Source organism: Paramisgurnus dabryanus, chromosome 24 (genome assembly GCF_030506205.2).
Source record: "Paramisgurnus dabryanus chromosome 24, PD_genome_1.1, whole genome shotgun sequence".
Lineage (NCBI taxonomy): Eukaryota > Metazoa > Chordata > Actinopteri > Cypriniformes > Cobitidae > Paramisgurnus > Paramisgurnus dabryanus.
The window spans coordinates 17293259-17313937 of record NC_133360.1 but is presented as its reverse complement, the minus strand read 5'-3'; the positions used below and the strand labels follow the sequence as shown (position 1 = coordinate 17313937).

The 20679-nt window shown below is 42.9% G+C and overlaps 1 protein-coding gene across 1 annotated transcript; it reads left to right on the top strand.

Moving 5' to 3' along the window:
• Positions 1-12194: 12194 nt before the first annotated feature.
• On the top strand, positions 12195-17284 carry kng1 (kininogen 1). Its single transcript, XM_065247334.2, has 7 exons — positions 12195-12465; positions 12792-12908; positions 15490-15562; positions 15929-16098; positions 16271-16381; positions 16626-16718; positions 16828-17284. The coding sequence occupies exons 1-7, from the start codon at positions 12271-12273 to the stop codon at positions 17083-17085; spliced, it is 1017 nt and encodes a 338-aa protein (XP_065103406.1). The 5' UTR covers positions 12195-12270; the 3' UTR covers positions 17086-17284.
• The last annotated feature ends 3395 nt before the right edge of the window (positions 17285-20679 follow it).

Sequence of the window (20679 nt, the reverse complement as noted above, 5' to 3'; positions counted from 1 at the left end):
GTGTAGGCTAGGCGTCCACATTTGTCCCCTACGTGGGGTTCATTTGTGTGTATACTCCGTGGGGTACTAATCCTCCACGTTTTCCTTAGCAGAGCCTGCTCTGCATCTCTCTGCATACTATGTTTTGTTCAGAGACTTTTTATGAGCAACCTATCGGTTGTTTCATATTTTATGTCATCCATTCAACCTTCTTAGGGGATGGCTTCCGCAGTGTTCTAGCTCCGCTCAGTTTAGACGCTTCCCCAGTTCGCTGCTTCACTATCATGGGTTAAGGAACAGGTAGTGACCGGCCTTCTGCATTTCGCCTTAGGTTCCGCCCCTTACGTGGAGGGCGGAGGGCTTTTGCAGGCACTGGAAGGGTTCAGCTGCAGTGGCGTTTTGGTAGGGATTCCCAATTCGTCGGTCACGACGTGACGTCGTAGTGACCGACTGAAAGGGAACGTCTCGGTTACGTATGTAACCCTCGTTCCCTGAAGTTAGGGAACCTAGTGGGTTCGTGTCAAAAATGCCATTCATTTAGTCTGCCATCGTCACCATAGTTGGGGCGAGGGATCGTACGCCTTTCGTGTCAACCATGGACGCGTTAAACCGGTTACAGAATGGACACTTTTAAAATTTCAAAGATTTTACCTGCAAGGCAGATTCTACCAGGTAATGGACACCTCTAGGGGTGCCATTGAGTTGTGGGACCACCCCCCTCGACCCCCCCTCGACCCCCAGTGACACGGATCCACTATTTGTCCACTTGCCCATTATTGGTCCGGATTTAGCGCCACACCCCTCGGGACCCTCGGGCACGCCCCCCAGGACACGCCCCCCCTGACACGGACCCACTATTTGTCCATTTGCCCATTATTGGTGCGGATTGACCCCCTGACCCCTCCTGACCACCCCCCCGACCCCCCCCATGACACGGACCTACTATTTGTCCATTTGCCCATTATTGGTGCGGATTGACCCCCTGACCCCTCCTGACCACCCCCCCGACCCCCCCGTGACACGGACCCACTATTTGTCCATTTGCCCATTATTGTTGCGGATTGACCCCCTGACCCCTCCTGACCACCCCCCCGACCCCCCCATGACACGGACCCACTATTTGTCCATTTGCCCGTTAGTTGCGCGGGTCGACCAACTGACCCCACCGGACCGCCCCCCCGACCCCCCCCATGACACAGACCCACTATTTGTACATTTGCAGACTACTTTTTTGGGAAAAGGTCCAAACCCCAAACGGACGTCACGGGCCCGGCTTACGTCCCCTCACGTGCCCTGTAGCGCAGAGTTCGACGCGAAAATGTCGTTCCTGTCCGTTTTTGCTCAATTTGGACCCTAGCTCTACCGAACCACCCCTACCCCCTCCTCCTCCATCGGCTGTAAGCTTGCCAGTCGTCCGTTTCGAGATCCGGCCCGTCTCGGGGTCCTGGGGACGTAGTGACACGAATCAGGTACGAAAAATAACATTGCTTTAATGGAGACGTGTCAGTGCCGTCACGCGGCCCCGTAAGGGCGCGCGGCTTCGAAACGCACGTGGTATCCCCTTGCCGACGGCCCAGCTGAGGAATCCGGCGGCCTGCCCCCCGAGAACCTTTCGTGACCCTACTTGCCAACCCTAACCCTAGGCGTTTTGCGATTGCACTGGGAGGCACACCGAGGGCGCTGTGGGCACGGCGTACGCCGAATGCGCGCGGGCTTTGGAGACGTCGTGCGAGGGCCCTCTACTGGACTGCACGCCGAATTTCGTGCACCTAGTCCTTTTCCCGGCCTCGTGGGAGCACTGACAGTTTCCCGCTAAAACTGCGGTTTCGCGGACGGTGTCCGATCGGGTCGAAATTCGGCACCCGCGTGCTTGGGGGCCCCGCCGTACGGGCCCCCGAAGCGCAGACCCCTGGGACCTTCAGAAAAAAAATTAGCGAAACGGAGCTCGAATGGCAAACAACATGGTGTGGTGGTCTAGGCCATCAAGAGGATCATGATGAGTGATTTTGAGAACATTTGGACAACCTTGTCTTATTTTGGAGCTACGTTCTCCAAATTCGGATATGTCGATCGGGGGCCCCCCAGAGGTCATATGACACCGCGCGGGGTCACGAGGAGCGCGTCTGCAAACCCATTACGGAAAATAACATTGGTTTAATGGAAAAGTGTCGCGACCCCCGCGCGGTCCCCGAACGTCGCGCGGCCCCGATACGCCCGTCGTAACATCCCACATGGGGCCCGGCTGGGGACTCCGAAGCACGCGGCGGAGAGCCTATCGCGAGCCGAGTTACGAACCCTAAAACTGGGATTTCGCGGCGCTTCTGTGCGCACGCGGTGCGGCGTTGGCACGCGAGATTCGGATATGTCGGGCCAGAGCTGTCCGGCAGATCGCGTGCCGAATTTTGCGAGCTTACGACTTTTCCCATCCTCGCGGGAGACCCGACAGTTTCCCGCGTTTCGGTACGCGGGTTCGTGTCGGCTTCCGATCGGGCCGAAACTCGGCACGCGCGCACTCCGGGGTCCCCAACGACGGAACCCGGAAGCACAGACTCGAGCGACGTTCGGAAGAAGAGCTATAGGGCCGTATCTTGCGCGGCGGTCGCACTTTGCGGTGGGTTTACGCGGTCGCGAAGACTCCGATTCAGTTCTCCCGAGACGGACCCCCGAAGCGCGGGCCGCTGCGGCGTTCCTGAAAGAATAGATTAAAAAAAGCAACGAAAACTTGAGGCCTGAGGCCTATGGGAATTATAATGGGGGAATTTGATGTTTTCGGACGGCGGACAAATTTTTTCTTTCGCGCCACGACGCCCGTCTTTGGATATGTCGTAGAGGGGCACTCTGTGAGTCAGGGCCCCGAATTTGGGGCACCTAGGCCCTTCCGGGGCCCTTCGGTGAGGCTGCGAAAATCCTCATTTTTTCACGTTTTTTGTATGGGACGTGAAAATTTGTCACCAGGGAACAAGTTTTCTAGGCGTTTCAGACGACGCTGATTCACCTGGTTAAATTTCTGTGAGAAGGATTTTTGAGTTTGGACTTGTGTGTTTTTTTGTGTGAGAAAGGGTGAAAAAAAGCTCAATTTGGGGCTTCATTGCTCAGCCCAGGAAGGTCTTAGGGACTCGAATGAGAGTTCGTTGGAAAGGCCCGGACACGACCTTTACAAAGAGCCCAGAGTCGAGGGTGTGGCCCAGTCAGGGTCAGCTAGAGGCATTTAAAAATCAGAAAAGTGTGAAAAAGCTCAAGTTTAGGGCTCTGTTTCTCGGCCCAGGAAGGTCGCAGAGACTCGAGTGAGGGTTAGTTGGAAAGGCCCGGACTAGTTGGAAAGAGTGGGTTAGAGTGGGAGTGGGAGAGTGGGAGAGGGTTAGTTGGAAAGAGTGCCGTGGCACTCTTTAGGGCGGAGCTAGGGGCTTTTGAATTTAAAAGCTCGTTTTTTATATCTCCGGCAGGGAAGGGCCTAGAGACTCGAGGGTGGGCGCGTTTTGAAGGGCTCGGAGAGACCTTTCGAACGACACCAGCCTCGAGTCTCTACGACGTTTCCTCGCCGAGATATGGTTTTCCACTTTTGAAAATTTATGAAAAAGGCTTGTTTTCAGGGCTCGTTTGCTCGGCCCAGGAAGGTCCTAGGGATTGAGGGTGCTTTGGAAAGGCCCGGACTAGGCCTTTCCAAAGAGCCCAGGGTCGAGGGTGTGGCCCATTCAGGGGCGGAGCTAGGGGCATTTAAATATCAGAAAAATGTGAAAAATCTCAAGTTTAGGGCTCTGTTTCTCGGCCCAGGAAGGTCGTAGAGACTCGAGTGAGGGTTCGTTGGAAAGGCCCGGACGAGGGCGGAGCTATGCGCTTTTGAAAACGATGGTGTTTCGGAAAGGGGCGGGGCCATAGAGACTTGGGGTCGGGGGCGTGTCTGAGGGGGCGGCGAGACCTTTCAAACGACACCACCCCCAAGTCTCTACGACATTCCTTGGCCGAGATAGATTTTTTTTTTTTGGTGAAATGTTCAAAAAAGACTTTCTTGAAGATTTGCCTCAATTTCTTTTCTGTGTGAAAATGTGTAAAAAATGCTGATTTTCAGGGCTCTGTTTGTCGGCCCGAGAAGGTCGTAGACGCTCCATTTCGGATTCCTTAAAAAGCCCCTGGGGAGACCTTTCGAAGGAGCCCGAGTTCGAGGGCGTGGCCTTCTAGGGGGCGGAGCAACGTGCATTTGAAAAAATAGGCAAATTTCGTATATCTCCGGACCGGAAGGTCATAGGGACATGGGGGTGGGGGCGTTTGAAAGGTGGCGGAAAGCCCTTTCCAACGAGCCCAAGGTCGAGGGCGTGGCACTCTTTGGGGCGGAGCTAGGGGCGTTTAAAAATAAAAGATTTGCCTCAATTTCTTTTCTGTGTGAAAATGTGTAAAAAATGCTGATTTTCAGGGCTCTGTTTGTCGGCCCGAGAAGGTCGTAGACGCTCATTTTTTTGGACCAAATTTTAAAGTTTGCCGGATTTAGCTCAAACCTCTCACGCGTGACGAGGAGGTCGCGCCGTGCTCGGGAAGGCGCGTTTGGGGGTGGTGACTCGTTGTGGGGCGGAGCTACGGCCCTGACACGTGTCATCGATTCCATTCAAAAATAAATAGTGGGTTCGTGTACATGTCGAATTTGCGCGAATGTCACCTCGACGCGATCCGGGCGTCGTCCGCGTCGAATCCGCGCGGTCGAAATCGCCGAGGCCCTTGAGGAAAAAACTGACACGAACCCATTACGCGTCCATTGGCAGACTATTTACATGAGAGTGTCAGGCCTCTATCTCGGCACAGGAACGAGCTAGGAGGGTGGTACCCGCGCACCCGTCTCAGTCTCGGCAAGCTCTACGCGTGGTGCGAATTTGGTCATGATCCGGCAAGGTGAAAATCATCGCTCGGGAATAGACGACCGGGGTACGCCTTAACGTATTAATCTAGGCGCGCGTTACGCGTGGTGCGAATTTGGTGCAGATCGGGAGAGGTCAAAAATTTGGTCCAAATTTTTGACTAAGTCCCGTCCGTTCTACAGTATGGGGTCTGACATTTTGTCACCGGGGACCAAGTTTTCTAGGCGTTTCAGACGACGCTGATTCACCTGGTAACATTTCTGTGAGAAGGATTTTTGAGTTCGGACTTAAGTGTTTTTTGTGAAAAAGGTGAAAAAAAGCCTTATTTGGGGCTTTATTTCTCGGTCCAGGAAGGTCGTAGAGACTCGAATGAGGGTTCTTTGGAAAGGCCCGGACGAGACCTTTCCGACGAGCCCTAGTGCGAGCCCTAGTGACTCACTCAGGGGCGGAGCTAGGGGCATTTGAATAAAATAACTCATATTTTATATCTCCGGATTGGAAGGTCCCAGAGACTTGAGAGTGGGGGCGTTTTGAAGGGTGCGGCGACGTGGTACGACAGGGTACCCCTTACGTCATTTTTTTGGAACAAAATTTTTTACATCCCCAGATTTTGTTCAAACCTGATTACGCGTGAAGAGGGGGTCGGGTCGTGCGCGGGAACGCGGGTCTCGGGGCGGTGACTCGTTGCGGAGCGGAGCTACGGCACTGACACGTGTCATCGATTCCATTCAAAAAAAATAATGGGTTCGTGTACATGTCGTGCGTGCGCGCAAGTGACCTCGAAGCTCCCCACGCTCCGTCCGTGTCGCGTTAACGCGGTCGAAATCAGTGAGGCTCTAAAGGAAAGCAGTGACACAAACCTATTATTCGTCCATTGGCAGACTATTTGCATGTACGTGTCAGGCCTCTATCTCGCCACAGGAACGAGCTAGGAGGGCGAGACCCACGCACCCGTCTTAGTCTCGGCACGCTCGACGCGTGGTGCGAGTTTGGTGAAGATCGGAGGAGGTCGAAAATTTGGTCAAATTCGGTCAGGAGGGGTCAGGGGGTCAATCCGCACCAATAATGGGCAAATGGACAGATAGTGGGTCCGTGTCATGGGGGGGGGTCAGGGGGGCGGTCAGGTCGGGGTCAGGGGTCAATCCGCACAAATAATGGGCAAATGGACAAATAGTGGGTCCGTGGACGTTTGGGGGGGTCCCGGGGGGCGTGTCCGACCGTAACGGGCTATTGGACAAATAGTGGGTCCGTGGACGGGGCAGAGTCTCCCCCTGGTGGCCGAGCGCCGAACGACATCAGAAATCCCTAATCCCCGTGGAAAACCAAGTCGGCCATCTTTTGGGGGAGGGGCGCGAAAACTGCGCAGGCGCGACCGGCCGGCCGTACGGGGACCCCCTGAGGCGTCCGCTCGTCCGTGAAAAATTTTGGGCGCGCGGCGCGCAGCTGACAGTTTCCCCTTCCCACTCGCCTCTATTTTAGTCTACGGATGTCAGCTGTCCTAACCTGGTTCCCTAAGGCGAGTTAGGAAGGGAACGGAGACGTCACGTCCCGTCGCCACAGTTTGCTGTTCCATTGCTGTTTTTCAGGCCGGGCACTGTTGCTCGGCTTCTCAGCAATAATATAGCTAATTTGGTATTGTGCACCTGCGGCTTATATATGCACCTGGCGGGGCGGCGCCGGCATTATGCAAATACCTGCATGCCAAGTTCATTGGCGTTTTTATAGTTTCTCGAAGTAGATAGGTCACCCGCGGAGCGGTTCCCAATTCGTCAGTCACGACGTGACGTCTCCGTTCCCTTCCTTCAGGGAACGAGGGTTACATACGTAACCGAGACGGTCCGAGGAATGACCTGGTGTAGGATCCAATCCTGCCACTAACTAATGGTGTTTATTTCTACAAACTAACTGCTCTGATTAAACATTTTTCCTGCCAGGCTACCACACAACGAAATTGTGAGAAAGACCCAGCTGTTACAAATGATGTTTGGGTTTCTAACAGACACAGGTGTGGACCTGAGGACTCAGGTCCAAGAGAGGGAGAGTGTTGAAAGTGAAAGTGAATCAGCTGGAATACAGAGAGAACAAACAGGAAGTGAAACATCAGTGGTAACACTCGCACAACACCAACAACAAAGTCAACAAACACTCTGTAAAATTGTGCATAAAAAGGTGACATTTTTTCCAGCCCAGTAACAGAACCCCTAGCACACTGTGTGAGTACAGATTGTGCCTACGGAGCAGGTATAGCCGTACAATTCAAAGTGAAGTACGGTACACAAAAGGTTGTAAGACAAAACAAACACACAGGTGAATGTGCAGTTACTCATGAGGACGACGGCAGATTGATTTTTCATTTAATAATAAAACAAAATTGTACTGATTTACCAACATATGAGAATTTTACCTACAGCCTCAGATGTATGAGAGAGTGGTGTGAGAAAGAAAACATAACAAGTGTATCCACTCCCCGGCTGGGGTGTGGCCTGGATAAATTGGATTTCCACAAAGTGCTGGAAATCCTGACAGAAGTGTTTAGAGACCTGAATATCACAATGACCATATATTCATTATAACCTGGGTAACTACATACCATATTGACCTTTGAATTTTGACCTTTGAATTTCTTAAGTTTCTTATACAATTCTACAGTATTAATTTCATATTTCATTTTTCTTTTCCTTTTTGAATTTACGATTGTTATTTGAGTATTAGCCAATAGGCATAAGTGTATTTTTTCCACAGAGATGAAGCTATATGGAAATTGGAAGGTTCTGTGGGCCCTAGGAGTTATAACTGCAATTATAATCACCATAATATTTGGCATAAACAATGGAGATCCCTGTGTAACAGACTGATAGTGTCTGCAATAGAGAAAAAAGAAAATCCACCCCCATACAGCATGCCGCTATTAGGCCTACAGAACCTGGAGGATGATGAGGAGGAACAAGTGTGACCTCTTTCAGAGGTCAAGAGAGGGAATTGTGGGATTTGATTTTGTTTTATTAATCGTGCTGTTTATAATCTTAATTAATGTGTATTATTACAACAATGATTTCTGTGCTGAGTACAAGAAAGTTGTCTGTGTGGTTTCGGTTGGGGGAGAAACAGCATATGCTGAGGAATGTACGTCTGGAAATTGTTAAGATAAGAGAGACGCCTGAGGGGGAAAAGCAAACAGGCAACCATGTTATTAACCAATGCTTTAATGTTCACAGGATAAAATATGCAATGTATTTCTTACTTAATCAGTATTAATCATTGAATAATTGATGTAATAAATATAAGATGTTGTCTTTGATAAATGTGTATTAACCAATGAAATGAAGGTTGCATACAGAATAACCTAATGGGGGCATGGCAGCTCAACCTTGAAGAACAGAATCTCCTGTGCTTGTTCTTTGTGTGTGTGTGTGTGTGTGTGTGTGTGTGTTTTCTTTCCTAACAGATGGTTTTTAATAATGATTAAAGTGTTTGCTTAGAAGTAGTATTGCAGTAAAAGATTTAATATGTGTTTATCTATCTAAAGAAGTTAATGTGTGCCTTATTCATATAACCAATTTTACGAATAATGAAATGATGTCATGATATTGAAATATGTTTTACATAATAATCACTTTCATCTTACAGCTTATGTTTTTTATAAATGAATGTTTTATTAATTATTTGTTTTTAAGAAAGCATTATAACATGCTATGTGAAGTCAACCATATGTGAAGTGGAGGAGTACTAGGGAGGAACTGCAGGGCTCCCAGGGATGAGCGGAGAACAGTTTTTTTTTCTTTGTCTGTGTGTCTGTATTCGCCGGCAGGCTGAAACTGGGTGTGGTAAGGGAGTCAGATTCACGAGGAAGAGCAGCCTTTGTGGGTGGAGACTCTAAGAAGAAGGACGACGTCACATACTCTATAAATAAATGTTTTCCCAAATGCTGGGCATTCGTTGCTTGCCGCTTGTGGCCTTGAAACGATCCAGCGCGCTGTAAAACTTTTTCATATCTGATCAATAAATATTTGTATTTTGTGCCTCTCCTCTAAATTATGAACATGCAATGGACGCCTTAAAGTCCAACAATACCAAGTGTAACAGCCCCAGGGATATTTTTCCTCGCGTCAATGAAAAAGGAGTGTCTAAGATACGTTTATGGTTGATTTTTGTATGTGATTTAAAGCGGACATATCATGACAATCTGACTTTTTCCATGTTTAACATAAATCTGTGTGCTATGACAGATCACAGGCGAAGGACACTGTAAATAGTTTATTATTTTTCATTGCTGTTGGCTTTGTACTGGAAGCCATGTTAACCTTGGCATGATACAGCCACCGTACGAGTTAAAACGCGCTCCGAATGGGGGGGGGGGGGTTGGCTAGAAAGTAATATTCAGTTGGTTGTCAAAGAATTTCAGCGCTAGATGGGAATAGATCCTACACAGTGTAGCTTTAACAATTGTGAAAAGCACTATATAAATAAAATTGAATTGAAAATTGAATCTATTAAATCACTACAAGTTGTTCAGAACACAGCTGCTCGGCTCATCTTCCCGGAGCCCAAAGGGCTCATGTAATGCTGCTCTTTATCTTTCTCCACTGGCTACCGATTGAAGCTCACTTACAGAACTTTCTTCTTACATTCCTACACCAGATCCCGAACCTTATGTCTAATTCGTTCGTTACATTTATATAGCGCTTTTCTGCAGCACTTTACATATGAATGGGGGAATCTCCTCAACCACCACCAATGTGCAGCATCCACCTGGATGATGCGACGGCAGCCATATTGCGCCAGAACGCCCACCATACACCAGCTTATTAGTAGAGAGGAGAGTGAAATAGCCAATTAGTATGAGGAGATGGGGCACACCCCTACTCATTTTCAAAAGACATCCTGGGATTTTTAATGACCACAGAGAGTCAGGACCTCGGTTTAACATCTCATCCGAAAGACGTTCTGCTTTTTGACAGTATAGTGTCCCCGTCACTATACTGGCGTGTTAGGACCCACACAGACCACAGGGTGAGCACCCCCTGCTGGTCTCACTAACACCTCTACCAGCAGCAACCTGGTTTTCCCAGGTGGTCTCCCATCCAAGTTCTGACCAGGCTCAACCCTGCTTAGCTTCAGTGGGCAAGCTGTCTTGGGCTACACGGTGATATGGCTGCTGGCACATTTAGCAACTGAGCGGCGCCTTGTGTTACCTTCACAAAGGGGCACTAAATAACGTTTCCTCTCATTCTCCTTCAATTCTCCCTGCTGGTGGAATTACCTTCCTATTGCACTCCGGTCACCCACATCACTCATAACATTCAAAAAACAATTAAAAACTCATCTCTTCCAAAAACACTTAACATAGATATTGACCACATTTCCCTTTCTTCTCCCTTTTCAGTTAAAAAAGTCTACTAAACAAGGCCATAACTCTAAAACAAGAAAAATAAAACCCCAAGTCAGGCTACTAATTCCTAAACACAGAGTAAAGATTAAAGCTAAGTATTGCATAATGTTATGACCTGCTTGGCCCTCCTCCTGAGGAGTAAGGGAGTAGTATGAAGCCCAGACAGGAATCAGGGAGATAGCTGATGCAGTCACATCTCCATCTCCCCTTACTCAAACAGTTTTTGATGATGCTCTGCGGGTATCGATTTGTAACGTAAAGCCGACTGGTCGGGGGTGGGACTCTGGTTCTTGTAAGGGATTCAGTGTGCCGGCCAGTGACTTTGATCTCCCTAAACAAAACTGTGGGATGCTGACGGTAGAAGCTAAACTATACCTGTGCATGAAATGCAGGTTACAATAATGAGCGGAGTCATACCGCTTTCATGCAGGGCGGTGGAGTTTCAGTTCGCCAGAAGCTGCATGGAGCTGCATCGTGATGGGGGAAGAGGTCCTTGTGCCGGTCCTGGCTTTCTCTGTTCTTGTGGGATAAGGGTGATGTTAGGCACGCTACGCTGTATGTTGGGTCTACGATATTAGGACTGAAGCTCCTCCACGGCTACCCATTTTGCACTCGGAAGTGAGCATAGGTCAGTTTCCATTTTTCAGAACCAATTACACAAAAGCACATCCTTTACTTTTCATCATCATCTCATTATATCATCTCTAAAGTCAGGCTTTATTTCAACGCATTTTGTAAAGGTTAACAGGTGCTGTTCACACAAAAATTTAAACTTTCCTCAACTTTCTGGTAAACAATTCGACATATAAAAAAGAAAATCTTATACCATTTCATTTTAAAGTTTTTTTTAAGTTTTATATACGAAATACACTATATTTATGGGCAGCTAAAGTAAGCTTAAATTAGGTAAACTTAAAATTTTCTTTTAAATTTTTACAGTGCAACAACAGTCTGTTACGTTACATCATTTTAATTGTTCAAGATGGTCTTTACAACATCTTTACTAATAATTTTTGAAAATAATTTTGTTTAAAATGTTTATATATAATTCTTGATCAAATGTTTTATCTTAATATTAATGAACTAATCTCAATTCTACTAACACTGAATTATCAAGATTTCCTTTTGGTTTATTGCTACATATTTTTTAATCAAAGGGGAAAACACTCAGCACAGGTCAAAGGTGGAGGGGACAAAGTGTGCTTTAAATACACACTGCTTTACTTTGTCAGTTTGCTCAACACAGCTTTGCTTTCTAACACTGATGAACAGTGCATTTTTGTCTCTGTCACAAAGCACTACACTTGTTTGTAACATCTTTGGAAAATGTTAATAGTATGAATATATGTGATAAAAATAATATGAATGAAAAAAACATGTAATCTGGTAACACATTACAATAATGTTGTATTTAACTTTACACTATATGCATTAACTAATATAAACTAACAATGAGCAATATAATGCTTCAGCATTTATTAATCTTTGTTAATGTTGGTTAATGTCAGTGGAGATGTTTATGCTAGTTAACTAATTAACTCAAGCTAACAGTTACAACTTTAAAACTTAAAAATGTATTAGTAAATTTTGAAATAAACACAAACTAAGATTAATGAAACGATCTATTGTTCATTGTAAGTTAGTACTGTTCATGTTAGCTAATGTATTCACTAATGTTTATTTGAATGACAAGTACTGATACCTAATGTTTGAGCCAAAACAAACATACACAAAAAACTCTGAAATTTCATTTTAATACAGATTTCCTGCATAATAAAATTGCAATCTGATATTGACTTCTGTTCCATCACCGCATATGGGAAATGTTTCCGTTTGTCAGAGGTTTGGGCTATTGATTCAGGAAAGTGTGCGTGTTAAAGGGTGCGTATGAAATGAGTAAACATTTGCATTACAGATGCTTATTTCCCTGTATTTGGATAGGTGGAGATAGACACAGACTTGAGCTATATAACAGTGAGTAAATCATTACAGAGACAGACAGGAGTCCAGCAGGGACATCTGAACCCTTTCACTCCAGGCATTCACTACTCTAGCGCAATGGTGGAAAGAAACCTCTTGGTTTTTGCTTTAGTTTGGGTTTGCTGTTCTGACATATATGGTCAAACAGACAACAAGGTTCCATGTGATGATAAACGTGTTGAGAACGTTGTGAGTTTAGCGCTTTCCAAGCATAATGAGCTATTAACCGAAGGCTCTCTATTGGCTCTCTATGACATCAAGGAGGCAACAAAGGTGGGATATGTGTGTGTGTGTGTGTGTGTGTGTGTGTGTGTGTGTGTGTGTGTGTGTGTGTGTGTGTGTGTGTGTGTGTGTGTGTGTGTGTGTGTGTGTGTGTGTGTGTGTGTGTGTTTTTACACATTTACTTTAACTATGCAGATGTTGCTTTTCTCTGTTTCCCTGTGGCTTCACTGTTAGAGCATTGCACTAGCAACACAAATATTATGGATTTGATCTCCGGAGAAACACACATACTCAAATATAAAAAAATTATAGATTAAATATGTTGTACTGGTGAGTTGCTTTTAATAAAGCAAATGTAACATTGTGATTCATCACAGGCACAGAATGAATCAGGTGAAATTCTGTTTGTGCGGTTTACAAGCAGAGAGACAGATTGTCCTGTAGGAGGAGACAAAGTCTGGCAACAATGCGACTACCTACAACATGCGGATAAGGTAATAACTGATGAGGTCATTTAAAGGCACAATATGTAAGACTTTTGCATTCAAATATCCAAAAATCATACCGTGTTATTTTGTTTACATTTGTACTTACATTATCCCAAATGTTTTCAACAATTCTTGAATTCTGAGAATTTGCAGCGTTCTGTGTGTTCACAGGGTTGCTTGTCAAAGATGTCATATTTATTTTTTCTGATTTTTGGAGTTGTTTGAGTTCATGTGGCACTGCGCAAACCCATTGCAGTGTGACATCAAAGTATCACGAGAGAAATTCAAAAGCGTACTCTTGAGTAACTCTTGTGTAACATTGTAGGTGGAATAGTACTTGTAACTTCTAATAAACCAAACTGTGGATTTACATTATAATGCAGTGGTTATAAACCTTATTTCAAAATCTCATTAATAAACATGTTGTGTGAGTCCTGTCAGATTGATTTCTATCAAGAGTAAAGGTGAAGATTACAACTCCCATCAGTCCACACTGCGGTCGTTATTGTTTTTTAGCGTCCTCAAGTGGTGAAAATTACATATTGTGCCTTTAAGTAATAATATACAGTCAGCTGGCTATTATGTAAAAGAGATTGACATTAACTCATTTAATGATAATTACCAAGTAATTAATATTAACTTGTTTCAAATGATTTTATTAGAAAAGTAGAAAATTGACTTTAAAAGAATGCTATAAGAATGTTATAAAAGACACAAAATGACTACAGTTAGAACTGCTGAATGAACTGCTCTGGTCCTCAATGCTGATTGGTCAGTACAATGCTTCAGTCATTTTAAAATACATGACATAGTTACTGTGAGGCTGTTTACACCTGGTTTAAAGATGCTTTTTGGTCAATCGATTTACAAGTGGACGACGCTAAATACAGGTGTAAATGAGGTGTTAAATGTTATGAGTTTGTCCACTTTTGATATGTGTTCAAAAAGTTTTTTCTAAAATAGCGGAGAAAGCCCTTACTTTACATGTACAAACCTTTGGCAGCATGTTTATTAACAACACATGCAGCAGTACTCTCACATAATATCAGTGTGTAATTTCTCCCGCTTGTGTTTTACAACTCACAGATAGGGTGACCATATTTTAGATTTCATAAAAGAAGACAGTGGGTGCAGGAAGCAGACAGATACCCGCAGTGGTGGTCTGACAAAATAGTCACTTAATGTACCAGGAACAATTCTAGGCATAAATAATTTTAGGGGGGCTCAGCCCCCAATAAGGGTGTGATTAAAATATTTATAAGATATTGTGTGAACACTATGATTGGATTTTATACTAACCTTATTGCAGTACTTCACTGTATTAAAAAGGTGGGTATTGTGAGGAATAGGGGAACAGATGAACCCAAACGCAAACGATGTCAGGGAAAACAGAAAACACTTTATTTTATACAAAACAAAAACCCACGAGGGGGTACACAACATGAAACATGAAACTCTGACAAATAACACTAAAACTTCGACTTGATCACTAGACTAGAACGTACACGAACAGAACACAATGAACCTAAAGAACTAAGGACACAATAACATTTAATAGAAAAAAAACAAGATAATGAACGGGAACAGGTGATGGGAGAAAATGATTACTAATAAGCAGGAGAAGGAGGGGACGGAGACAAATGACAAGACACCGGAGGCACATGCCACAATAAACAAGGCATGAGCCTCCACATAAAGCCTGGGACTGCCAGAACCCTGCCACCACGACTTAAATACAAACACAATACAAGACTCATAGGAAGGACCCTGACAGCTATAACATTTGTGTATATTTACTTTGTGTACTGACTGACCTACTGAGATACGATATACTACTCAATTTCTCCTCCAGGGTACAATTATACACAGCCATACACAGACAAACTTTTACTGTTTGCATTACTGTGTTCAGTGCAAACCTGAATATACTGTATTCATACTACTATAAAGATAAATTAATATATATTCTGTGCATGATTGCATTTTCATCTAATGCCTCATCCACAATATGTTTTTAATAAAAAATATATTTTTCAAATAAACATGATACTGTATGACCAAACATGGTGGTTTTAAGATAACTCACTATTTTTGCTGGAGATAAATAAGTGGATGGGGAAAGCATTGGTATTGCTCCCGCATCACATTATGTAAACAATTTTTATGTTAAAGTATTACACACACTGCAAAAAAACTGGACATCGGTTATACATAATTAAATTAGGTTTTCTTAAAATGAAGTTAACATTAATAAAAATTAATTTCAGGTGTGAACGTGCATGTGTCTCTCTCATCCATTTGTGATTCGACTGACCAAAACGCATCTTAATGCCAGGTATAACCTGTGATGTGAGATACAGCTGTGTACATCACCAAACAGAACCCACAGATACAAATTATTAAAAATAGATGACATATTGTATATATTTTCTATAAATGTAAAGTATATAGTCCAGCAGAAATATCAGTACATAAATTAATGTAAATCTTCAAGAAGATACATAACGGCATGTTGTGATTCAATCTCTCATATCTTATTGCTTAAATAAATGTTTTAGATAACGCCTATGATTGTGTGATTCTCCAGGTACTCCAAAACTGTCAAGCAGAAGTTTTTTTCACAAAAGCAGGTCAACAGTTACTCTTGCATGACTGTTCAGGTATGCTGTACCATGATCACCTGTTAAAATAAGTGTCTGTGTAATTATTGTTATTTATTACTCTTTACTTTTTTCAATATAATCAATATACGATAATGGCCAATATAATACACAGTGAACTCAATAGTTTGTAAACAATGGGGATCAGTCAATTTATCAGGTTAAATAGGTACAAATTGCCATATTTTAAGTTTAATGTGAATTGAGGAAATAATCGAACTCAAGTTTCAAGTGTTTTCTGCAATGTATCACTACTGTATGTAGACTCCTAAATATAGTCCCTTAATTTTTTATGCATGTATGTATCTATGTTTGTAGGAAACTAATGTAAAAAAAATTGACATCTTCATACCCTCTCCCTGACAGCTGACACCTATATTGTTTCTGAGGTTGCACCTTGTCTAGGCTGCCCTGAAAATATCGAAAATCAAGAAGACCTGAGAGACCCACTCATTCATTCTTTGGCTAAAGCCAACAGCATTACAAATCACGTGCACTTTTTCATCTTTAAGGACTTGTCATCGGCAACAAAACAGGTCAGTGTTTACTTCAGAGCCGCTCATAAGAGTGTATGGGAGTAGCCACTCGGGAACCTAAGAACATTTTCCCCAATTGAATGCCGCCGTGCATCTGTGTCTGCTTTCACCCTTTCCTCTAAAGATTTTTAATGATAGAGTTATGAAAAAGGTGAGGTAATTCTGTGTGTAGGTGGTTGCTGGATTCAGGTATAAATTGCAGTTTGACATGGAGAAGAGTAACTGTACCAAGTCAGAATTCAAAGCTGTTACTGATGAGTGCCACCCAGTTGTAGAGGAACCGGTAAGTTTTCAAATTAGATGCTAATATAATATAATATATATATATATATATATATATATATATATATATATATATATATATATATATATATATATATAAGTATACAGTAAAAATATACATATACAGTAAAATCCTGATAACAGGTTAAGATTTAAGATGGCAAGTGATTTTTCATAGTATAGTGCAGTGCACACAGTTAATAAACCTTGTAACCTCTCCTTTAAAATTGTTGATGTTTATGCAGGAGTTTATGCATTGCAACTCAACTGTGGATGTAGCCCCTTGGAGACATGAGGTCCCAGAAGTGCATACTGAATGTGCACCAGGTTTCAGGAGGGTGAGCATCCCATTTAGTTATTTCAATTGCAAATTATTTATACTACTATACTATTTATATTTATTAAAATATGAAATATTAAGTGTTTTATTATATTATACTCTTTTAGCCTTTGACAAGAGTTAAAAGGCCACCAGGTTGGTCCCCTTTGAGAACCTTTACAAAACCAGCACCCAAAGATTCTTCAGAAGAATCCAAGGAAAACCTTAACACGACTACACCTACACCACTGAACTGTCCCACTAAACCCTGGAAAGAGTTTAAGCCTATTTTTGACAGAACTGCTCCTGTAAACACTACAGCACTCACACAGGCAAACGAAACTGTGTCAGATGGTGTTTTCAGTGATCAAGATTTATTAAGCTAAACAGCTTGTATACAGTTTGTCTTTGGGTCTTTTATCTGAAATTAGAGGAAAGCGTACAAGAAAGAGATACCAATAACATTCTTATAACTTGTATTATGGTGTTTAAAATGTGTTGTGGATGTTACAGTTATTTGTGGATATTACTTATGTGGGACATTGTATCTTGAATGTCACAATTAAAAAGAATACACCAAACTTACTTTCTTGAACTTTGGTTTTGTACAAATGGTTTTTAATCGATTGGTTGTGACACAAAAATGAGGCCGCAGGTCACTTATGATAGAGTTGTGGACAGTGGTAAATAAAAATCTAAACTACTAATAGACTACTGTACAGTATCTTTTTAAAATAAACAAATATACACATGAAAGAAAATGAAAGAGCGTTTGAACAATGTTTATAGTGAATGTGTGGAGAAAAACAGGGATGAATGTTTTGTTGTAAATTGGCAGCAGTTAGTAAACAAAGTTTCTGCATTCGGGGCAATAGCTGCCAGCATAAAGTCCAAAACCAGAAAACAAATAAGAGCCAGCTAAAGATTAACAAAATAAAACCTTACTGAGTGGATTCACAAAATTATTTTCAGTTTTTAACATTAAGTTACTTATAAACTTTATTTTTTTATTTGTGGTAATGCATGTAAATTTGTAACACTGTTGCACTGTCAGACACAGAAAGTAAAATAAAATAAGGCTCAAGAGCAAAGAGCCTAACTCATTTGTGGAGTTTAGAAAGTGTTTAGAATAGAAAGTCATGAAGGGGCTTATTAAATTGTTCATATTCATATGAAACATTTATAAATATACGAGGAAATACCTTTATGTGGGTGATTTGCTTGTAAACAGACCTTTCAAAAAAAACCTCCTGATTCAAAAATACTTCGTAAACGTCAGATTTGATAGTGAAATGTGTGTATGTTAATGAATTCCAATAATTTGTACAGGGTGCACATGCACGCTCATTTACAATTAGCATAATCCCAGCCTATGCACTACAGATAGCACTGCTCGTTATTCCAGAGATACATTGTTGTTGTGATTTGGAATATCTTCAACATGTCACTAGTTATCTTATTTTAAACAATATTACTGAATATAAAAATGCAATATCAAGTTACAATAACTTCTCCATTGATGAGTTGTACAAATATGATGGTTTGTCAATGTAGTGTTTGTCCCGCCCCTCCTCTAATGTGATTGGATGGCTGTGTAAAAAAGGACAGTGATAAGCTCTGTGTTTTTCCCAAAGTTTTAGAGTAAAAAATTAATAAAGACAACAGCACAAAATTATGTTTTTATTAAAAAGGTTGGGAGGAGCATTTTAAAATAATCCGCCAAACCATCTTGTAATTACGACCAGGTGTCCACCTGATCAGCATGAGTGTATGCCTATATAGAGGGTATGCATTGACATTACTTTTTCAGCTTAAAATGTATTTAGTTGGCCTTAAGTGACCCTAACAACTTGCCAACCAAACAATGTCTGTGGACATTGGCATATGGCCAGACATTGCTTTTCCTGACATATGTTTGTCTTGCCTAACACTTTTAAACCATCCCACCTTTGTAGAACACAAGGCTCGTCATAATGGATGTTTTTTTTAATGAAGGCTCACTGACAAAACTTTGCAATTACAATTCAATTCAATTCAATTTTATTAGCGCTTTTCACAAAAGTCAATTGTTTCAAAGCAGCTTTACATAAATAGAAGCAGTGAAAAGCACAGAAAAACGACAGATAGCACAACAAAATACATTATAGCATAAGCAGTTAAATTTGCTGCGGCTATGACTCAATATTATAAGTGCACGTATTACTAAAGTAACGTCTAGAAGAGGAAGCTAAGTAAAGCCCAAAAAGGCTGCCTCCCCGGGGTGAAAAACCCCCTAGGAGAAAAAAACCCCGGGCTTTTATCAGAGGAAAAATAAGTCCTAGGAGGGAAAAACCCTTGGGAGAACGGATAAGGAGATTTAGCGGAGATTAAGCGGGTTCTGCCGGTGATCGTTGGTCAGGCATCAGGGCATCACGTTGAAGGACAGCCAGTAGATCAGAGGTGGGCCAACTTTCACATCTACCGGGACTGGGTCTGTTTGTCTCGTTGTCCTCGGGTCGAGGACGAGACAGGGAGAGAAAAACAAAATCATATTAGCGTAGGGGCCGTTCACATGTAATGCAAGTGTCACACAGTGATGTGGTTTAAATCAGCTTGGTTCCATACAGGCTGACTATTGCGGCATAATTATGTTATCCACATTTGAGGATTTAGCAAATTGGGGGCCCAATGCGAAGGTATCTATGGTAACTAAGGGTCACCTTCCGATCTTTAAGAGAAAATGAAACCTGTCGACCCCTTTGACTAAGGCCGGAAGCCCCACTGTCGTCGTTAATGCAGGTTCAGTGACAAACGGGTCTGTATGGCATACTATTCACAAGACACACAAAAGCACCAAAATCACAACCCGACCATACGTGCCAACCCGTTTGACTATGGCCGAAGGCCCCACTGTCGTCATTAATGCAGGTTCAGTGGCAAACGGGTCTGTATGGCATACTTTTCACAAGACACACGAAAGCGCCAAAATCGCAACCCGACCATACGTGCCAACCCGTTTGACTAAGGTCAGAGGCCCCACTGTCATTGTTAATGCAGGTTCAGTGGCAAGCAGTGGCAAATTATTTAATGGAATTCATTTTGAAGTGTTCATGCTGATAAGGTTTTATTTATTTATTTATTAGGTTGGTCTGTGTTATGACCGTGAGTGCTTTGTTTCGTAAAAATAACTATTGCGAGTTAAGTACCTTTACTAGACAAATTACTTGAATGCTTTGTTGAAGAGAAAAGTTTTAAGTCTAGATTTAAAGTTATCGACTGTGTCTGATTCTCGGACATCGGTTGGTAAATCATTCCAGAGCTTAGGGGTTAAGTAGGAGAAGGATCTTCCACCTTTAGACACTTTCGATAGTCTAGGGATAATCCAGTGACCAGAATTTTGCGACCGTAGTGTTCGTGATGGATTGTATTCTGATAGTAATTCTCTAAGATATGAGGGTGCTAGGCCATTTAAGGCTTTGTAGGTGATTCGTGATATTTTAAATTGTATGCAATATTTTACTGGTAGACAATGTAAAGATGCCAGAATTGGGCTTAGAGTCACTAACACCACTAATGCAGTCTGTTAACTTAGAGAACGTGTGTGTTTCGCTGGGATGTGAGGAGATGTAAAGCTGGGTATCATCCGCATAGCAGTGAAAACGTATGTTTCCTGATAATGTCTCCTAGGGGTAACATATATAACGAGAACAGGATAGGACCTAAAACTGATCCCTGCGGTACACCATATTTAACCAGGGAGTAATATGACTCTTCCTCATTTACATAAACAAAGTGACAGCAATTGGTTAGATACAACCTAAACCAGGCTAACGCCTGACCACTGATACCAACATAGTTTTCTAGTCTATTGAGTAAGATTGTGTGATCTATTGTGTCAAAGGCTGCACTGAGGTCTAGTAATATAAGGATTGAGATTTCACCCCGATTGGATTGGACTCTAAGCAGCGCTGTCTCTGTGCTATGGTGGGGCCTGAATCCTG